This window comes from Impatiens glandulifera, chromosome 6 (assembly GCF_907164915.1).
Source record: "Impatiens glandulifera chromosome 6, dImpGla2.1, whole genome shotgun sequence".
NCBI lineage: Eukaryota > Viridiplantae > Streptophyta > Magnoliopsida > Ericales > Balsaminaceae > Impatiens > Impatiens glandulifera.
In genome coordinates, this window is record NC_061867.1 from 14,614,782 (window position 1) to 14,629,335 (window position 14,554).

The 14,554-nt window shown below is 28.4% G+C and overlaps 2 protein-coding genes across 2 annotated transcripts; one reads left to right on the forward strand and one right to left on the reverse strand.

Annotated features, from left to right (window-relative positions):
- The first annotated feature begins 1,630 nt into the window (after positions 1-1,630).
- LOC124943227 (heat stress transcription factor A-1b-like) lies at positions 1,631-3,060 on the forward strand. Its single transcript, XM_047483773.1, has 2 exons — positions 1,631-1,861; positions 2,503-3,060. The coding sequence occupies exons 1-2, from the start codon at positions 1,631-1,633 to the stop codon at positions 3,058-3,060; spliced, it is 789 nt and encodes a 262-aa protein (XP_047339729.1).
- A 7,782-nt stretch (positions 3,061-10,842) lies between these two features.
- On the reverse strand, positions 10,843-11,599 carry LOC124941203 (ubiquitin domain-containing protein 2-like). Its single transcript, XM_047481487.1, has 4 exons — positions 11,560-11,599; positions 11,273-11,392; positions 11,052-11,180; positions 10,843-10,975 (listed from the first exon to the last, which is right to left on the reverse strand). Exons 1-4 carry the CDS (start codon positions 11,597-11,599, stop codon positions 10,890-10,892), a joined length of 375 nt encoding a protein of 124 aa, XP_047337443.1. The 3' UTR covers positions 10,843-10,889.
- Positions 11,600-14,554: the final 2,955 nt, after the last annotated feature.

Genomic DNA, 14,554 nt, shown 5'->3' on the forward strand with positions numbered 1-14,554 from the left:
GGCATTGCCTTATATAAATGCATGCAAAAGTTGCATCACCTTATGACCAACTAGACATTAATGTCACCGGCAGAAAAAAAACACTCCCAATGTATTTCAATGACAAACTTGATATTGAAAAATAACCTTGTATCTTGTTTGGTTATAATGGGTTTTGAGATTGTTTTTTTTTATAATTAAAATACAACTAGCATTACACCTCACAGTCATGGTCCCCACTTCTAGCCAATCGACAACAAAATGTGAATATCTCAAGCCTCCTTGTGAGGTCTTGGGTTCGAGCCCATCAGATGATAATTTTTGCGCATTGTTAATGGTTAAGTGTGTTTGCGGGGGCTGTGTTCTTAACTCCATTGTGGCTACATTTTTTATCTTCTCGTCTAGACCAGCGTCAATAAGAGGTGGATATCACCAGCCCTTTGAGAGGTCCTGGGTTTGATTCCGTCATACGACAAGTTTTGTGCTTGTTAAATGGTTAAGTGTATTATGACATATGTGTTTAACCCTCTTGTTGGCACATTTACAAGAGGTGAATATCCCATCGTCCTTGAGAGGTCCTGGGTTCGAGTCCGTCAAATAACAAATTTTGTGCCTAGTTAAATGGTTAAGTGTGTTTGCGGGCTATGTGCTTAATCCTCTTGTTGAGACAAGTTCTGTTCATAGTTAAATGGTTTAGTGTGCTTCCGGGCTATGTGTTTAACCCCCTTTTGGCCATAATTTTAATCACTTCTTCTAGCCTAGCAGCAACAAAAGGTGGATATCCCCAGCCTTCTTGAGAAATACGAATTTGAGCCCATCAGACGACAAGATTTGCGCCTAGTTAAATGTTTATGTGTGTTTGTGAGCTATGTGTTTAACCTCCTTGTGGTCACATTTTTAATCCACTCTTCTATCTTAGCGGAAACAAGAAGTGGATATCCCCAGCTTCCTTGAAAGGTCCTGAGTTCGAGCCCAACTGGCGGCAAGTTCTTTGCCTAATTAATGGTTAATTGTATTTGTGGGTTATGTGCTTAATCCCCTTGTGGCCACATTTTTAGCTTAAGGATTTTGAGATTGTTTTTAATAACTTAGCTTGTTCATGAATAAGAATTTATAGGAGTAGACAAGAACCGATTTGATGTTGAAGAATCAGCGGATGGTTGTGGTTAGGGGTGAAATGTCACTCTTCCCGCGGAGCCCCCTTTCTGCTCGGTCGTTCGAAAAATAATATTTTTTTAAAATAAACAAAGAGTATTTTAATATATTATTTTATATTGAACAATTATTTTGAAAATAATCCTATATAACCCACAGATCAAACAAGCCTAATATATTTATTTTGTAATCTAAGGTGAATTCTAAAAAGGAAAAGAAACAATCCTGTATAACCCAAATAATCCTGTATATATTTATTTTGTAATCTAAGGTGGATTCTAAAAAGGAAAAGATAATAAGATTAAATGAACTGTATAATCAATAATCATAATGAGTAGATATCTTATGGAGATGAAAATATACCTACTTTTTCGCTTAGTCTACTATAAGTGTCTATGTTAATTAACATCCAAAATTAAAATGTTCATAAATTTCTCAGTATTCATTTCTTCATAACCGGTCTGTCTGTGAAGATTACTTGTTTTTGACAAACAACATGGCGACAGTTGAGGTAGTTTCGACGGATGTTTACAATCCAATACTCTTGCCGCCTTTCCTATCAAAGTTGTATGAGATTGTCGACGATCCCTTGACAAATGATATTATCTCTTGGGGTCCGACTAATCGAACTTTCATTGTCTGGAAACCTTACAATTTCTATAGCATTTTGTTCAAATATTTCAATCACAGTAATTTCTCCAGCTTTGGTAAGGAACTCCACAGATATGTGAGTCTTAATTTCTCCTTATTCAACCATTTTTATTTATTTTATTTTATGTTTATGAATTCTAATAAGTTGAATTCATGTTTTGTTGAAGAATCAAACTAATCTGGGTTTATTTGGTATGAAATATGTCATTGAATTAAATATAACCCTTTTAGGTAAAAAGTGGATGGAAATTTTGGTTTTTGATAAAAAAAAAACTAATTAATCAAACTATAAAAGAAGACTTTTGATCAATTTTTTCTAATAAAAATGATTGATTTTGATTTTTTGACAAAATAAATTAAATTTATAGAAAATAAGCTCATTTGTATAATCTTGTTGAGTTTATAATATTATTTTTAGAGTTTCTTTAATTGTAAACTAATTAGTTTATAATTTTATTTATCGATTTGATTATTTCATATACTTTTAGATTTATGTCTATGTTTTTGTTGTTTTTAAACAATTAATTCTCTTTTTTACATTGCACTAATTCTGTTTAAAATACTCATAAGTTTATACTTAATTATATTTCACTTATCAGTTTAAACTTCTATTTGTGGAATCTTAAAACATTATGTCTACTTATATTTTCATTAATGAGATTTTGTACTCTACCACTGAGATATGAGTCTTCAAAAATTCTCGTTTGTTGATTGCAGTGTTTTAACAAAGTACACCATACACAATGGGAGTTTGCTCATGAAACCGGATTTGTCCGAGGAAAGCCGCATCTTATGATGAATATCGTTTTGAGAACACGGAGTCGTGACCATTCGTCAAAGAATCCAGGGGTAATGAGAAGTTCTCCACTACTATGTACTTATCCTAAGAAGCAATGGAAAAGGCAAGAATTGTCCCGAGCAATGAACCAACAAGACATAATTGTGTCGTCATCTTCTAATGTTCCACAAAGTTCGGAGCTTGGTATCAATTTGGAGTTGGAGAATATCAATAGAAAGAGGAAATTGGAGTTGTTTGAAGGTACTCTGAAAGAAGATGAACATGTTGGTGCCATGTTGATACCGGATTCATTTCCTGAATACAATGATGATGACAACATTGTATGGGCAGACATTCCACCTCTTTCCAATGCTCAAGAAATTGGCAATAATAACATTGCTTTAGAACAATCTGAAAACAATAAGGAAGATGACAGCAAACGAGAAGAGGAGTCGATAATCAAAATGTGGGAACGTTTTCTGATGGAAACTGATTAAAATCTGAACTTATAAGGGTGGGACAATTTCTTTACTTGTGGAGTGATGCAATTGTTGTTAAAGTTAACTTTTGAGAACTATGTCATTATCTGGTTTGAAATAATTTATGTTTTAGTTAATCGACCAATGTTATTTGTAATCTTTATATAATTGTAGTTTAATAAAAAAAATGTTTTACTTTGTCAATAAAGAAAAATAATGAATGAGGCAAAATATGTATGGCTAAATATTGATAAAAATAATCAATACCCTAAAAACATATGGTGGTGACAAGTATTTCATCTTTGAGGAAGAAAATAATAATATATGGCTAAACTAAAATATTATAATTATATATATATATATATATTAATATATATCACTTCATTTATTAATTAAAATATTAAAACACTTTAAATCTTTTTACCAAAAAAAATATCCACTTTCTCAAATTATTTTAAATAAACTCAAAATTTATTAAATATAACCTACCCAAGTTCTAAGAATTGAGCCATCACTAAAACCTTCTAATAATATAAAATCTTTTTATTAATAAATAAATATATATAATATTTTAATTTAATAATTTGATTAAAAATAAATAATAATATAATATTTTTGAAATTATTATTATTATTGTTTTTTTAAAATGACTAATAATTTTAATTTATATATATTATATTTGTAATTGTTAAAATAAAGAATAATCCAAAAACAATATTTTTAAATATTAATTTTATTTTTTATTGTTTAATAAAATTAAATATTATAATTTATATATAAATATAATTATAATAAATTTTATTTATAATAATTATTTAAATATTTATTAAATAAATATCAATTAAATTATGTATTTAATAATAGTTTAGAATAAAGTATTTTTACAAATAATGATTTTATTTTGAAATCTTTTTATACAATTAACAAATTTTAATTTATATATATTTATAGTTATAATATATTATTAAAATATCCAATAATTTGTTTTAATATTATAAAAGTTTTCTAATAATTTAAAAACATAAAATTATATGGCTTTTGTATAATATGAAATTATTTTTTTATATAACGATTTTCTATTAAATTTATTAAAATAAGTTCAAATTATTAAAAACATATTATATATTTTATTAATTTATTATAAATATATATATATATATAATTTAAAATTCTTAATTAAAAAAAAATTATTTTCTCAACATATATTATTTTAAATTATTATTATTTACTTGATTTGATTTGTATTTATTTAGTAATATATATTTATATAATTATTGTAAATAAAATATATTTATATATAAATTAGAATTTTTATTCTTATTAAAAATTTAAAAATAAATTATGATTTAAAAATTATTCTTAATTTTAAGGATTATAAATATAATATGTTGGTTATAGGTATAGTACTGTAGGTATAATAAATTTAATTGATTGTTTGGTTATGAAATTATCTATCTACAGTTTTATATCCAGTATAATTTATACACACTACAACAAAATAGATCTACGGCGACGCTTAAAAAGACTTCTGCCAACCCTTAAAAGCGTCGTCAAAAATATCACCGACACTTATTCTTGCGTCGCCATAAACAGGGTGGGCGCTTGTTATAACGACACTTATTTAAGCGTCGGTAAAATCAATTTAAGCGTCGCCAAAAGTCTACAATTTTAATAAACAATTTTTATTTTTAATTTATTTTAAAAATTTTATTCTAATTTTCATTTTCATTTTTAATTTTTATTATTCATTTAAAAAGACATCTAAAAATAATTGCATAATCATTTGTGACATTTTTAATAATTAAAAAATTAACATAAATTCTCACAACATCAAATATATTTCAAACAAAAAAATACAGAAAACTGGAAATGAATTGGTTTCACCCACTTAATCTTCTTCTTGGACCAAAGCTGCAATTATGTGAAAGAGGTTCTTAAAGAAAGAAAAATAGTATATTAATGTAAATTAAATCGACACAAAATTTGAAAAACAAAACCGATTGCTTCTTCATGCAATTGACAGCCCAAAGACGAAGACGAGCATGTAACACATGAATCATTCATTCTTCACAATTAAACCGCTAAAAGGGAAATGAATTGATCTTCAATTATTGGAATCTAGATATTAAGATTGTTCATTACAAAATTTCAAGAATAAACTTTGAGAATTCTTGAAGGTCAATATACCGATTTGAAAACACCATTTTAACCAAATATGAATATACATTGGATTATGTTTCACATGCCCTAAATGAGTGATATGCATGACCTAAAATTCTATATAACCCAATTTAAGAATACATTCTATATATAGATTTGTATCTAGATTATGACAGAAACATAAATAAGTTTTTCAGTTTAACAATGACTAATCGATTTGTGTCATTTGAATAATCTTTAACTAATCAAAAACTTTAACCTATTCTCTCATCAATTAATTTATCAACCAAAATACTAATAAATGTTAAGTTTATTCACCAAATAACCCAACTTTTTTTAATTTCAATCCAAAAAAGTGTCATCAATAGTTTATCTATATAAATCCAGACAAAAAAAAAGAGTATTTCCAATGTAGAATTGACAAAATAATAGCCTTGGAAATAAAAATATCTAGTTTAAAGATGTTTTTAAATTCTATGAGACAATTCATATGCAAAATATAGACTTGAAATAACTAATAAAGATCATGAGACATAAGGTATAAACTATTTAAAGTAGAATACCTTAGTGAATCTACTTTAAGTCACTAATATATAATATTATTAATTATATAAAGATCGACAATAATAATTGTCAAATTTCTTTGATAATCATGATTAATAAGGATGTTTGGTGCACATATCTATCACTAACAAATATTTCTATAAACAATTATCTCTAGCAGATATCATATATGTTAAATAGAAACATTCAATCAATCAACAATCAAACAAAGATAGACAAGACAAACCTGGAATGAATTAAATCCAAAAATAGAACTTAGAATAAGTTCCAACAACAATACTTCAGCCAGTCATCAATACTGTCAAAAGAAAAATCAGATATAGAGAATTAATTTTCCTTTTATAATATTAAAACTCAAACATAAAAGTATAAAACTGCCATACCATGGTCTTAGTATAAAAAACAAACAAAATAATAAACATATAAGATATTATTGAAAATAATAAACATATAAGATATTCCTTGTCATATTGATTTTATAGAAGACTTTATATGAAAATTTTTGTATGCCTTCTCCAAACAAAATAATAAACCCGTACCTTTTCAGCAAAAAAAATGTACCTTATCAACAGTCTTCTTCAAATAGAATGCTTGATGACCCAACTGAACATATTTATTCTATTCCAACACACAGAACTTTCATAAGGACATATTTATGATCTTTAGAACAATTAAAAATAATAAGGAATAAAAAAATTACATCAACTCTAAGCTTAGAACCTAGTTCATATTGTGCATCTGGATCACTCATGCTGCAACTTCAACCAATAAAGTAGTCCCTCTGTTTAAAGTAGACAAACTACCCAGTTATTTGATATAACCATGTCAAAAGAAACAATTTACTAGAAGAGGAGTTAATAATCAACTAAAAAGGGGAATTCAATTGTTATCCCTTAAAATATAAAAAATATCAAGGAAGAAGTAAGCCGATAAAATAAACAAAGGAAAAAAGGTATAAGGTTTAGAGTTTGTTATCACTTACAAAGCTACACATGCCCCCAGGTGCCCCCAGGTGTATGATATTTAAAATGTAACTTTGATAAAAAAAAAGTATCTAGCTTGTGTATTTGAATTGTCAACCTCCATGGCTAACTCAAAATTCTCCTTTGCCGTATGCAATGTCTTTGGGTGATTTCCAAAGCCATTTTTATCATAATAACTTGAAGCTCTTTTCCAACCACCAAGATTATCTAAAAATTATAGTATAGTCCACAAATTACATCTAAATTCATAAACAAGACAAGTTCATAAAAAGAGATTCCTTAATCCTTACCACTACATGAATCAATGATCCCCAAAACAATATATGCCATCCTGAAAGAAGATTTTTATGAGTTCATAATTCATGTTGGAAAGAAAAGTCATAGGTATTCCCAGAACAATGTCTCGCCATTAATATTCAGGAGCAAGAAGATCACAAATGACGCCCACAAGACAGGACTGTTAATATTAAAAACAATACAATTTTTAGCAAAATACGTATTTTTTAATCTAAAAAAGTCATATTTTTTTAGATATATAACCTTACTCCTACAACTGTTTTGAAATCATCCTCCAATGACATTTGGATATGAACCTGCACCAGTAGAACAAATGAAGATCATCATCATCCTCTCTCAATGAATTTCAATCTATAAAAGAAACACTTACACTTATAAAACCATTTCGCAACTTTAAATAGTCAGACTTAGTAATTGATTTGAAAAATTGTTGAAAGAAGCATCCCTGCAACATATTGTTATCAATGGACCAGCCAAACCAATAAGAGATATAATAAATATGTCTTACAATCTAGAAGAAAAATGGACTCCGACTGCAGAAATTAGTGTGAGCTCGAACAGGTGATGTCTCGTAGGTAAGCCTGAATCGTGAAAGATCTACACATACCCGCAAAGAGAAAAAAATATAAATTTCAAACGTTTAATCAAAATTCCTATAATAATAATAATAATAATAATCCTACCGGTGGAAAAACAATTTATATAAGTTCATTCCTTTTGCAATATAATACAAATTTGGTTAGTTTGTGTTTATAGTTAAAATACCCTAAGTTTTGTAACTCCAATTGTGTAACTGCACTGTATAATAACATGAAACGGTGCATGATGAAGTCCACTTATAGTTATAAGTGGTACCATTCCCTGTAGATGATGAAGAAAAAATAAATCAATAATGACTATAAGTTTCTATGTTGGGGTGGTGGTGGGACACTTCATTCTTCGACCATGATAGATAACTCATGCCAAATGTATCACTTTTCTTCCTTTTAACTAATCTTACATCTTTAGTGTCTACGCAAAGAACACTCAGCAGTAAAAAATACATGTTAATGAATTGGGTCGAACTGAGTATTAGTTTAAGAACTATAGATTCTCAGTTTCTAAGCCAGCCATAAATGACTTGGTCTGTTCTATGTTTTTCTTTTCAACATAAATAAAAAAAATTGAGTTTTAAGGATAAAGAGAGCAAGAGTTATCACCTACCCGCTTACCTTCTGTGCAAAAAGCCTCCCCTAGGACAGAAACAAACAAGATATTCAAAATTATGCTTTAATCACGAAGCTCCAAACAGTATTCTATAAGCAATGACCCATGTAGTACAATTGAGCAGCTATGGATTTCATAAAAAAAATACAATTAGAAGAAATCACTATCAATCAAACGTGGATCATGAAACAATTAAAAGAATATAAACAAGAGTGAAACAATTAGAAGAAATTAAACAAAAGTGAAAGATCGATACATACTGACGAGATTTCTTCGAATCGATTTTCTCCGATCGTGTACTCTCAATAGAAGAAAATAAAAAAAATGATGCTTACCTATCGGTGGAATATTATTGTGTCCAAACTTCAATGAAACGTTCTCTTTTAGTTGTTCTTGTCGTTATGTGCGTTGATTGCGACGTCCAGGTTATGGAGGAGTCGTAAGTGATTACCTAGTGAAGTAGTTCCACGAGGAAGACATATCAGGAATTGATATGGTTTCATGATATAGATGATGAAGATCTGCTCTAGAGATAGGAGGAAGAAAATGTCTACAACAGAGAGATTGGGAAAGTCGGTGATTAGGTTAGAAAATGAATGGATATGTTCTAAGAAAATTAATTAGGTTTGGGTTTGGGCTTTCTGTTTAGAGAAAGATTTTTAATTTTAAAAAAATATATAACATCAATCTTTGTTTTTATATATAATATAATGTTTAATTAATTTATTTTTAGTTTATATTATTTTTTATTTTTTTATTAAATTAAATTTAAATAATAATTAATTAAAAGACAGATGTTAATAAATTTTTTTAATAATGATATAAAAAGTTTAAAATTATGTTATATAAAAAATAATAATTAAATTTTAATGTTATTAAAATTTTAAGTCAAATTTAATTTATAAAATTAAAATATTAAAATAGAATATTTATAAATTTAAAAATAAAATATAAAAAATATTAAAATTTAGAATAGTTAAATTATAATGTTTTAAAAAAGTTTATATATAAAAAAAAAAATTAAAGGTATATGTATAAAGGTTGGCAAAAGTATTTTTTTGTTTTAACTTTTAACTCCGCTTAATATGCGTTGACATATAATGGTGATTGAAAGTAGGTTTTGTGGCATATAATGGTGGTTGAAAATAGGTTTTGTTGGTATAATATTATAACACATATTAGTAGGTATAAAGTCTGCTAATTTTTTCTTTCCTTCTTTAACCTTACATATAAATTATTTTTTTCAATATACTCTTTCATTTTTATGTTTCATTTATCTCTCTTCATTCCTTAATCATTTCATCTTCTTTAACCTAAGGTGAAAATGCAGGATAAAGATTAGAAAGCCAATCTCAAGATCAAATAGAGGATCAGTTTATCCTTGCTTTTACAGAAGAAGATACTAAGGCTATGAGTTTATCCTTGCTTATCATGAGTTTATCCTTGCTTATCTATGATGGACTCTTGAATCTTGATAAAGAGGAGCCATCGCCACAACCGATCGAAGAAGAGCTTGCAACCCATAAGTCTATTATCAAGATGATTCAAGAATGACATATAGATTGCATACTTGCTGAAAGCAAATTTCTGCAATCTGAAACGCTCTTACAGGCTCCAATCTTTGCTATTAAATGATGTCGTAAGGGAGATAATAATCTTCTAGAGGACGAAGCGGTTGTTGTCTTTGGATTATTTTGATCTGGTGATATTTAAATTAATTGTTAGAAATTTGGTTATAAATTGTGGAAGAATAGTTTCTGAAATATTACAGGACATGAAAACGTCTCTTTCATTGTTGGTTAAGTTAATATCCAAAGTGTTGATGCAGTTTCTTATGTAGTTTTGCAGTTCTACTGGAGTTCCTAGAGGATTTGTGGTAGATCAAGTTTTTCTAAATTTGTGGATAGGAATTCTTGACCGAATGGATGAATGGATAAATGGATGAAGATGAAGTTGAAGTTAAGTTGAGAGGAAAGTAGATAGGAGAGAAGTTGCTGAAATTAGTTCAGGAGAGAATCTACAGGAATTGGTTCATAAAATATTAAAATAATAATTAAAATAGCTTATATAAATAAAGAGTAAAAAAGTTTTTATTATTTTTATTAGTTGTCTTATACCACTAATCAAACACAAAATTATAAATTATATACAATTTATACATCTTTTATATATCCAACCAAACACATATATCATATATAATTTATACGTATATATAACTTATACCTCCATATAACTTGTACCTATATAATTAGTACTATGTACCAAACGTTTTATATATATATAAAACTAAATTGTGAACAAATTCAAATTTTCTTTTATTCCTTTTTTTTTTATAATAAAATAATAAAATAAAAATATTAAATATATATTATTAAAAATATTTGATGTAACTTTCTTGCCCAAATGTACCATTGTCACTTTTATTTTCAATATAGTAGAAAGAATTTATTTTACTTTTAAACATTTATTCATCTATTTCATTTATTATTTATAAAATGATACAAATTGTTTTTCTACCAAAAAAAAAAATATTACATAATATCCAGCAAAACAAATTGACTTACAAAAGTATAACCAATAAATATTAAAGGTACTAACTAGAGAAATATAGTTTAAGCAATTTACATTCTTAATTAATCATGCATCACTCTGCTCATTATCTACATTTTGGATCATGTTCGATGGCACACTCACAACATACTTAGGCAATTCATACTTAGCACCTGCACCCAACAAAAAAAAGACATAATAAATTTTGTATTATGTTATTTAATTGTGAATAAATAATAATGATCAAACCTCTCTCGTCGTAACAAATGGTCATGTCTGAAGATTGAACGATAATGCCTGCGCTATCGATAATTGTTTGGGCGAATTCTATATTTTCTTCAAGATGTTCAGTCGCAGCTCTAAGAGCTTCCCATATCTCTGATAAAAATAAAGAAATTTGTAAATGGTTTGAATGTAAAGACATGTAACAATAATTTTAAAGAAACACGAGTTCTTGATAAACCCTAAACCTTGTTTGCCATTATAATAAGGAGCAGTGTCCCAGAATTCTTCACGCATCTGTTCAAGTTGTTCATTCGTTAGTGGCTCTGTATGGTTCCAAGGCTTTGGTTTTCGCAATCTACGCCCACCTGAATCGATCGATCATACACACACAAAAATCTTGAGAATTCCATTCTTTAAATTCTTCAAGAAAATTAACTAAAGAACTTGAAATCTTGAAGCAATATCATAATTCATAACCATGTTTCAATTCTTTTATCTTCTTGAAATGATTGAGAACAAAAATAAAACTGACCTTGTCCATTGGAACGTGAACTGGATCCAACACAACCCATGTCTATAAATTTGCGACAATGAATATCTCCGGCGAATTCGTCGTGCGCCGAAGATTGCAAGATTTTACAAAGGGTTTGGTTTCTCTATATCGTTTCAAAGACACCTAATTAAGTTAATGAATGCCCATATTAGATTCCACCTCTCTAATATTTATATTTATACCCACGCGGGCTTTTCAGATTTGGCACGCAAGAAAGAAAATATAATTTTAAAGCAATGAGATACAGTATATATTTATTTATATACATTTAATTTGTTACAAGGATACATTACAAATGAAATAATTATAATTTCTTTTCTAAAAAAATGTATTAAATACAAAGAATTATAACTTTTTTGAGATTTTTTTTACATAAATAGACAAATTATTTACTTTTCAAAATGTATTTACATTTTAATTTTTGTAAAATTAGGAACGAATTCAAGAATTAGAGTTAGAATGAGTCTGTAAAATTTGAGGTAAGTTAGAAAATAAAGAAAAAATAATTGATAAAACGAGATGAATATGAATTTTGTCATTTTTTTATGAAAATTAGAAGAAGAAAAGTTAGTAAATTAAATTGAAAAAAATAAAAAATTTGAGTAATTTCATATTTTTTGTAAATATTTTATTTTTGGGCCTGAAACATGTCATAGATCCACCCGGGTAAAATGATGATTGGATTTTCTTATATTTGTATTTAATACTCTTTAAATGAAAAATATAATGTTTTTAATAATAAAAAACTTAAATATTATCAATATTACTGATTCTAATAATGCATGCAATTCCATTGTCCAACAACTAATTCATATAAATCAAATATAATTATTTAGGGTCGCATTTATAACCTGAGTTTTAAGATTCAAGTTAGAAGATGTACATATAAGTTGCATAGTGTTGGAACTTTGAGAAATATGGATTAGTAATTGCAATAAAACTAGAATATAAAAAATATTGATTCTCAATCTCATTATATGTAAAAGATTTTTTTGTGTAGATTGGGTCATTTGCAACAAATAACAAGCACATTTTGTTAAGAGGGATAAAGTTGAACCATTTAAATATGATAATAGAAGATACTATAATATAACATAAAAAATATTATGTAATAAAATGACGTTTTTATATAATATAAATTTTGTTAAGAAGTCAATATGTAACCAAAACAATATCATCTTCTCACTTGTTGACCAAGAACAAGAAATAATCAATAAATTTGATTAGATGTGCTCATATGCAATAACTCATAAGTCATACCTAATTAATAATGTTTTATATATTTTGGTTATAGGAATGAAGTTAATAATTAACTTAAAAAATTAAAAGATAAAAATGTGATAAGAATTGAGGGTTGAACATATTAAGTAAATAAATTGTTGGCGAATGGTAAAATTTGAGGTTTTTGTTTTTAAAATTTTATTTTATTGAGGGTCAATTCGTATTTCGGAACTCTTTTAACATGTCTTTTTATTATTGTTAAATTTATACAAAATACGAGATTGTGTCTTAATTGTTTAAAACGGCGATAACTTATTATCTACGTAACATTATAAATAAACAAATAAATAAACGGTTAATGTCACTAATTTAACCACCTAATTTCATTAAATCGAAAACTTTGACTATGTATTCCTTGAAATTCGGTAGTCAAAATTCTTAATTCGATAGTTAAATTAGTGACATGAATATATTTATTTATAAATGAAATATAAATAATAAATTAACGACGTTTAACACTGTTAAGATAAACTTTGCTTTGTAAAACTTTAACAATAAAGAGTCTTAAATTGTAAGGTTTTAAAAAAGTGATCTAAAATCTCAATTAGCCCAAAATAAGAAACCCTAGTTTGACAATTCTGCCGACATTAATTGCATAAGAATTCGCAAGACAAATCTCCTTTGTCAGATCGCAAACCAATAGGACATTTGAACACGATCGGCTACCTTCCTGCCAATAGAGATCTTGCCCAGTGAATGCTGCATCTGCAAGTCTAGAAATGTATTTTTTTTTCATTACTCTTGCAAATTGCAATGTCAACCACCTCCCTCTTTTGATCGGGAAATTTGATGGAATAACCCTCATAAGAGGGTTATTACCACTTTTAGCATGTCATTTATAATTTTATCATTTTTGACCTTTTGCCAAGGCAAAATGTCAGTTTTACCCTTTATTAAAAAAAAAAAATAAAAAAAAATTTGATTTTCATTCTCCCCCATCGTTTCCCTTTCCCCAGTTCTCCTTTCACTCCCTCTCTCTCGTTTCCAACTTCCCGAAGACGACTGATCAACCCCGAAGACGACGACGACGACGAAAATCCCCCGAAACATCGACGACGTCCTCTCCCTCGAACCCACCCTCGAACCCCGACGAGCTCCGACGACAAACAAGAGCCCCCGACGAGAATCTCAACTCCAGAACGTCGAAGGTGAGTTTATCTTCCCCGTTTCTATCCGTTTCTATCCTAGTTCTCCGTTTTATATCCATGCATGCTATAATGAAGGAATGGTTTAGGGTATTGTTTAGGTTTAGGTATGGGTTTAGGTTTAGGTAGTGTTTATTGTTTAGGTTTATTGTTTAGGTTTAGTTTTGGGTTTAAAATGCTTCTGTCGAAGGCTGTTGCAGGGTTTTGGGTTTATTGTCGATGGCGACGATGCATTTTCGCAGGCGACAGTGCATCTGTCGCAGACGACAGTGCATCTGTCGACAGATGCACTGTCGCAGACGACGATGCATCTGTCGCAGACGACGATGCATCTGTCGCAGACGACGATGCATCTGTCGCAGACGACGATGCATCTGTCGCAGACGACGATGCATCTGTCGCAGGCAGAATATACTATTCGCCTGCGACAGATGCATCGTCGTCTGCGACAGATGTATCGTCGTCTGCGACAGATGCACTGTCGTCTGCGACATATGTCATATTTCCTTTAAATTAGTGGTATTTACTTTCATTATTCTGACTTATTG

Excerpts from the sequence above, each read along its gene's own strand:
- LOC124941203 (XM_047481487.1), bottom strand. The coding sequence starts at position 11,599 with ATGGGTTGTGTTGGATCCAGTTCACGTTCCAATGGACAAG. Across the intron at positions 11,393-11,559 it reads TTCACGTTCCAATGGACAAG|GTGGGCGTAGATTGCGAAAA; the intron begins GTCAGTTTTATT and ends CGATCGATTCAG. Across the intron at positions 11,181-11,272 it reads TTATTATAATGGCAAACAAG|AGATATGGGAAGCTCTTAGA; the intron begins GTTTAGGGTTTA and ends TATTTTTATCAG.
- LOC124943227 (XM_047483773.1), top strand. The coding sequence starts at position 1,631 with ATGGCGACAGTTGAGGTAGTTTCGACGGATGTTTACAATCCAATACTC. Across the intron at positions 1,862-2,502 it reads GTAAGGAACTCCACAGATAT|TGTTTTAACAAAGTACACCA; the intron begins GTGAGTCTTAAT and ends TGTTGATTGCAG.